The sequence below is a fragment of the Diceros bicornis genome, chromosome 7 (genome assembly GCF_020826845.1).
Source record: "Diceros bicornis minor isolate mBicDic1 chromosome 7, mDicBic1.mat.cur, whole genome shotgun sequence".
Classification (NCBI taxonomy): domain Eukaryota; kingdom Metazoa; phylum Chordata; class Mammalia; order Perissodactyla; family Rhinocerotidae; genus Diceros; species Diceros bicornis.
This window is the reverse complement of record NC_080746.1, coordinates 75854421-75861611: the sequence shown is the minus strand read 5'-3', so window position 1 is coordinate 75861611 and position 7191 is coordinate 75854421. Positions and strand designations below refer to the sequence as shown.

General features: G+C 44.5%; 1 protein-coding gene across 1 annotated transcript; it reads left to right on the top strand.

Annotated features, from left to right (window-relative positions):
• Window positions 1-620: 620 nt before the first annotated feature.
• LOC131409152 (serum amyloid A-4 protein-like) lies at window positions 621-2953 on the top strand. Its single transcript, XM_058546307.1, has 3 exons — window positions 621-668; window positions 1037-1206; window positions 2266-2953. Exons 1-3 carry the CDS (start codon window positions 621-623, stop codon window positions 2426-2428), a joined length of 381 nt encoding a protein of 126 aa, XP_058402290.1. The 3' UTR covers window positions 2429-2953.
• The last annotated feature ends 4238 nt before the right edge of the window (window positions 2954-7191 follow it).

The window sequence follows — 7191 nt, the reverse complement described above, 5'->3', positions numbered from 1 at the left end:
ACCGTCTCATTTAATCCTCAAAGTACCCTGAGTGCCACTTCAGCCCCATTTTACAGATGAGGAAACTGAGACAGAGAAACAGAGTTACTTCCCCAAGGTCATTGAGAAAAAGAGCAGACATACAAAGTCAGACAGTCTGCCTAAGAACCCAGGCTCTCAGCGGCTGTGCTCCCCTGTAGCCCTGTTACACAGGGTCAGGTCTGGACACAAAGGTGAGTGAGGCCACCATGAATCACAGGGTCTGTGCAGCATTTTCAGGCGAGTGAAAAATGCGAGTTGTATTTAGAAACAATGCCTAAAATCCAAGCAGACTGTTCAGATTCAAATGTTTAACTGAATGGGATTTTTTTTTTTGGTTTGTTTGCCTTGGATAATAAATTCAGATGATGTGATCCTTTTTGCAATACTAGAAAAGTCTCTGTACCCTTTTGGTAATGAGGATTGCTGTAACACGCCCTAGAAAGCTCTGTCGAGAAGTGATCGCACAGTTGTGCAGTTCAGGCCATCTCCTGAGATTTCCTCTGGGTCCTCTTTTGCACGGTCATTGTGCAATGACAGAAGCTGACAGACGGTGAAGGGAGAGCTCTCGCTCTTTATCTTAGCACAGACTCACATTCAACATGATCCAATACAGTAAAAATACAGCTGATGCTGGTGGGAAGGTGGAGGTGGGTATGATCCTCACAATGAAGGGTGAGGAGGCTGAAGCCTAATTAGCAGGACGGAGACTTAAACATGTATTTCCATGACTTACAGCTAAGTCTGATTACACAGGTCCTGTGGAGCTCCCTCACGCAATTCCACCTCATCTCTTACTGCCTGTTTCAACGTTTGTTCTGTGCCTTTTATGCCTGTCGTGTCAGATTTACTCAAGCCAGACTTGCCTGCGCTCAGCTGGAAAGGGTGTATTGTTCTTATGGGCCTTGGTAGATGGAAAAATGTGGAACCCCCTTCTCCTCTCACTACTTTGTCAAGAGTCACAATCTGAAAATGAGTGGACAATTTTCATTCCTTCACTTCTCCAATATCTCCCCAGGTTCATTTCAGTTGTTTTGTTTCCTTTCCAGGGGCTTGGGACTTGTTGGGAGCCTACTGGGACATGAGAGAAGCCAATTACCAACATTCAGCCAGATACTTCCATGCCCGCGGGAACTATGATGCTGCACAAAGGGGCCCTGGGGGCGTCTGGGCTGCTAAAGTGATCAGGTGACTCGGGTCCTGGGGAGGCCAGTGAGGGGGGAGCAGAGCTGTCTGTCTTCAGAGAGTCAGGAGGGCCTGTGGCCCCTCCTCCTCCTGCCCCTGCTCCTGGGGTCTGGGTTGTGTCAGGGGAAGAGGGAGAATCTCCCTCTGCCCTTTTCCTTAAGGTTCTTATGGCTGGCCAAATAATTAACAAGACAGGTTAGCAGGAGAAAATAATACCAAGTTTAGTAACATGTATACATAGAAGAAAGCAGGGACACTGCGTTTCTCAACACAATAGCAGAAATTCTCGTCTTAAATACCGTGTTCAGCCAAGGACAAAGGAGGATGTTGGGGGTGGGGGGAGTCAGTTACAGGAGATTACCACTAAAGCACAGCAAACAAGAGTAAGGTTATTATGCAGATTTAAGGCCTCACCTTCCACATTGATAAGTTTCTAGAAATGAGGTCATCCCCCCTCTTCCCAATACAGAGAGGGCGATACCTTTACAAATGGAGATTTCCCTTATAAATGTAAATGTTTGTCTGGCAACACCTTGCAGGGCCATCCAGAGAATGTGGCCAGAGAGACAGAACTTCCGATAAGATGGGCTTATTGGTGCCTTTCCTATTGTAACATTTATCCTACATGATCTTTACAGGCCATCGTGATAGAAGATCTGTTCCAGGAAGGAGCCACCATGTCAAATTCTTTAGGCAGTTAGTGGAGGAGGTCAAATGTCCCTCAGAGAAAACAATCAAGGTAAAGAGATATATTTTAGGATGACCAAATCTTGATCTCCCACAGTTGCCAGCAGAGCCAGAGCAGGGCTGGTATGGACATGTCTCTCTCACCCCTAAAGAGAAAGTGAGGAGTCTCTACAGAGCTCTGTTTATGGCACAGAAAGGACCAGCTGCCTTGGGCCTTTGCCCAAGAAGGTGCGTATTTTAGCCCTTCCTTCCTGAGCATAGGCTCTTCCAGCCTCCTCTGAAAGTCATTCCTTGAGTGGAAGGGGAGTAGGGAATTGGGAGGTGGAGCTGTCTAGAGTGACCCAGGAGATAATCTCCCATCTCCCTTCCTTCCAGCAATGTCAGGGAATATCTTCAAGGACTCTTAAACCAGGATTACTTTGGAAGCAGCAGCTATGAATGGGAGGACTTGATGTCCAACCGGAAAGCTGAGGAATGGGGCCGCAGTGGCAACGACCCCGAGCACTTCAGACCTGCTGGGCTGCCTGAGAAATACTGAGCTCCCTGCTCCCTCTGCTGTCACGGGACGAGGCTGTGAGCCACACACCTCTCCCCCCAAACAGGGCAGAGTTCGCTGAGCTTTGTGTCCCCAGGGCACCTAGAGGTGCCCAATGCATGTTTGTCAAACTGAATTTCTTGATGAAAACTGGAATCTTTGAGACGGATTCTCTGGAATAATGGCCATCTGGTGTCACATGGAAGATACACAGCACTGTGGAGGATGAGCCCGTGACTGTGGGGGCCCAGGGACCCCCACCTGACCTGTAACCATGCTGTGTCCTCACATGACACCACTGAACACCCTTAGTCCTTAGTGGCCCCAGTTTCTCCTCCTGAGTAAGCTGAGCTGGCAGAGCATTGGCGATCATGCCAGGCTCCTCAATGGCTGGAGGTGTGGCTGTGGCACAAGTCCTGGGCAGCCCCACCCGCCACTTCTTCTTCCGTCATGACCAGGCCTTCTCAGTTATTTTGTTGCTGTGCCCACGCCTCTGTGTCCAGACTCTTTACTGCCCAATCAGTTGCATCCTGCCCCTCTCTGCCTCCAGGCCTTGTCCCCAGGGACCTCTTTCCAAATCAAGAGGGTACATTGCTTTGGGAAGCCTAATCCCAGGATGCCTACCCTGGAAACTTCCATCTTGGACTCCAGCTTATTTCTCCTCAACTCCAGCCTGCCCCTGACTCAACTGTTAACCAGTTCCTGCTCATTTTCCCTAAGGAATGGTTCTCACATTAGTTTCCCTTATCTTTATTCTCGCCCTCTTAGTTCAGATAAAATACTACTTTCAGTTCTAGAGGGGAAGTCAGATATGTAGATAGACAGTTACAGCACAATTTCATAAGGGCCTCCACAGAAGCACACGCTGGAGGCAATCCTAACTCTGCTGGGGGGTGGGAGGCTGGTGAACAGTAATTGGAGTAACTTCCGTTTTCTTTAACTGCCAGTGCCAGAAGTGCTCTATACTTTACAGGCCTTATTTGATTTAAGCCACAGAGAAAGTCTTTTCAGTTCTTAGTTGGAGCAATTGAGGTTTTTTCCATTAAGTAATATGTTTGCTATAACTTTTTGGCGTATAATCTTATAAAACGTAAGAACATTCCCTTGATAAGCAGTTTTCTAAAGGATTTTTTTTTACACCATAAGTATGTCTTGAGCTTTATCAAATTATTTTTTTAATCAATTGAGATAATATTACTTTTCTCCTTTAGGCTATTAATGTGGTGAATTACATTCATTGGTGTCATATATGTTGGCCTATTTTTGCATTTCAAGAATAAACCCCACTCAATCATGAGGCAGTTTTAATACTCAGTTTTAATAACACTATATTTTATTTTGAATTATTGTGCCTTTGAAAGCAAATGGGACTATTGTTTTATTTTCTTGTATTTTCTGTCTCTTGTTTTGGAATCAAGATTACTCTAGTTTCTTTAAAATGGTCTGGACAACCTCATTCTTTAGCTGTTTTCTACAACAATTTGTATAAATAGAATTAACTGTCCCCTGAGGTTCTAGAAGAACTCTCCTGAGAAACCATCCAGCCTCAGCAGGGGATGTTGGGGAGGAAAGATCTTTGACAACTACTTCAATTTATCTAATACTTATGTGGCTTCCTAAAGATGTCTATGTCTCTTGTATCAAAAAGATGTCTTATTTAAACAAATACCTTTGGTGGTATTATTTCATCTAAATTAACAAATAGTGTGTCACTGTGAGTCGGGTAAATTGAGATCTGAGAACAGTGACTCCACATTCAGCCCAAACTTCAACCAGGAAAGGGGAACTCAGATTAACCTCATTTGGGTCTGTATGGGGAGTCTGTCTGCCTCTGAGAACTGGTTCTAACCAGCTCAGAATCATGATGCTGAAGAGCTTTATGCTGAGAAACGCTATAGTCATTGGAAGGTAGAATAATTGTGGGGGTGTCGTGTTGTGTTGTGTTGTGTCGTAGTTATTGCTGTTGTTGACTGCTGTCCTGAGTCTTCTCCCAGAAGTCATTGTGCACACCCAGGGAACACAGGTGTGGTCTCACCTGTGAGCCACAACAGTTGGCTCGGAGGAGAAACACTGTGGATCTGTTCTCTTAAATGACTGTTTCTAGGTTTGATGGTTGGGTGAGACTTGTCTGTGGTTCTAGGAAAGTCGGTCATCTTTCTCTAGGACACTTGTGGTCCAGTGGAGAGCATTGTCCCACACTCCTGGACCTGGGCAGAGGGAGGAGCCGCGCAGAGCAGAAACCACCCACTGCCTTAGCAGGGTGCCTCCCCTCAGAATAATCAGGGGGCTGCTGCCCTCAACAGATAAACGTAGGCGAAGGTCCTGGTCTCAGGAAGTTCAGAGCAGCTGCGTAAACGTGTTTTCTTTTCTGGTGTATGCATCCCCCTCTCCTCCCAATGGTTGTTTTTCTTGGGGAGAAAATGCGGCTGTCTAATCAACAGTGTACACAAGAATTTAACAATTTCTGCAGTTGTTTGAATGTAATGCTCTCTTTTAATCTCCCTGAGTGAACTGAAGAATGGGAAGTCGGCAAACCAGCCTTTTTGGTGCTGAAGCTGTGTCTTTGCAGCAGCTGTCCATTCCTCAAGTATCGGTTTGTCTGTGCCTAGAAGGACAAAGGAAAGGGTTTGTAGAACTTGGGATTGGAAGGAGTAGTCCCAGGCATGTGCTGGGAATGTTTAACAACTTGCCCTGGAAGAAAAAAGTAAAGCCCGACTTACAGTGTTTGTCAGTTTCCATGGCGTAAATACTCGCACTGATACCGGCTCAAGACAAGGTTGACATAAGGGAAGCCATATTGCAGAAAAGAAAAACCCTATTGTACCTTTGAATGACCTCTGACAAACTAACCCAGCTGGATCTGCACCCTCCAGGAGATCTAACTGCTCTATAGATTTTATGACCCCTGCTTGTGCACGTACCTCCCAGCTGCGATAAGACGATAACTTTATATATTTTTTTTTTGAGTTCCTTAGGAATGTGATGACCCCTGAACAGAGAATCTATGCTGATAGCCATCATCAGTGAAAACTGAAAGACCTGGTGTGGCACTCCCGGTCTGTAACACCAGAAGGTCAATATTCCTAACCCCCTCCCCCATAACCCAATGGCCTATATAACTGCTGTAAGATTTCGTGCCCCCTTAAGATGGTTCTTTTGGACATGAGTCAGCCATCTTCCCTCTTGCTAGCAAGCTGTAATAAAAAAGTCCTTTTTCTCCTACAACCTTGCCTCTTGACTATTGGCATGTCTTGCGGTGAGCAGAAGGCCCCACGTTGTGCGGTAACAGGTCACCACCACAGCATGGGCGCCGACAAGGTCCACACCTGAGAACAAAACCCCGGGCTGCCGAAGCAGAGTGCACCAAACTTAACCACTAGGCCACAGGGCTGGCCTAGGAAAACACAAATTTAAACTATAACGTGATACTATTTCTCACTCATCAACTCAACATAAAAACAAGTCTGGCCTAGAATGTGGAGCAGGGGCCACTCATCCATTGCTTGTGGGAACATAAACTAGTGCAACCATTTTGGAAAAACAACTTGGCATTATCAATTCAACTCTATTATACTTTATTCCACTCCTGGGTCTGTGCCCATAGAAACTCTTGTACCCAGACACTTGTATAAGATCGTTAGAAGCAATGCTGTTTGTAATAGCAAAAAAGAAACAACTCAAATGTCAAAATAAGCTGTGAGATATACATACTGTGGAATAGTATTCAGCACTGAAAATGAAAGAAGCCCTACAACACACATCAACACGCCAGTATCTGAGGACATATCACTGAGCAAAATAAGCAAGTCACCAGTGAATCCATACAATGTAATTCTGTTTACAGAAAGTTCAAAAACAGGCAAAGCCTAAAAAGTAAATTGCTTAAGAATACAAATGTGATCAAAACAGTTTTCAAAAAGCAAGGGAACAACAAGCACAAAGTTTAGGAGAGGGGCTACCTTTGGAAAAAGAGCAGGGAGGAACGTGCAGCCAGAGAGAGGGCACAGGAGCTTCTGGGATGTGAGTAACAGCCTGTTTCTTGGGTTACTTGGGGGACTTACACAAGGGTGATTGTCCAAAAATTTTATCTGGTAAAGTAATATAAATTAACATATGAAATGTTAATATATTGAATTTTAATATTCTGCTGCTGCTTCTCCATATGAACAAAGGTATGTAAATTCTAAAGCTTCTCACCAAAACGTATGCTGGTAGCACACGTTGTTCCTCAAATCATTCTAATAGTCTCCAAATAATGTGTTGATGTTTTGGTTGGTGTGTGTGTTCTTTCCCACAGCTGTCAGTAGTCAAGTGATGCCTTTCTGGGCTTTGATTGACACGGAGGAGCATGTGTGCTCTTCATCGACGTCCCCATCAAACTGATAGTCATTAGGTGATGTGAGGTCTCAACAGGTAGAGAAAGAAAAGGTTTGTGGTGCTGAATCCCTCCTGAGCCTGTGAGGTAACATATTCACGGGGTCTAGGGATTAGGATGTGGACATCTTTGGTGGGGGACATTATTTTGTCTACCACACTAATATACTCTTTCAGCTAAAGTTTTCTTGACTCAAAATTTTTTCCTTCTTTATTTATTTTTATTGAGCTATAATTGACATATAACATTATATTAGTTTCATCTGTGCAACATAATGATTTGATATTTATATATACGTCAAAATGATAACCACAATAATTCTAGTTAACATCCATCACTACACACAGTTACTATTTTTTATGTGTGATGAGAGCTTTTAAGATCTAGTATC

Bases quoted from the DNA above. Each gene is read 5' to 3' on its own strand.
- LOC131409152 (XM_058546307.1), top strand. From the start codon at position 621: ATGATCCAATACAGTAAAAATACAGCTGATGCTGGTGGGAAGGTGGAG. The intron at 669-1,036 runs GTGGGTATGATC...ATATCTCCCCAG, and splicing joins ATGCTGGTGGGAAGGTGGAG to GTTCATTTCAGTTGTTTTGT. The intron at 1,207-2,265 runs GTGACTCGGGTC...CCTTCCTTCCAG, and splicing joins TGGGCTGCTAAAGTGATCAG to CAATGTCAGGGAATATCTTC.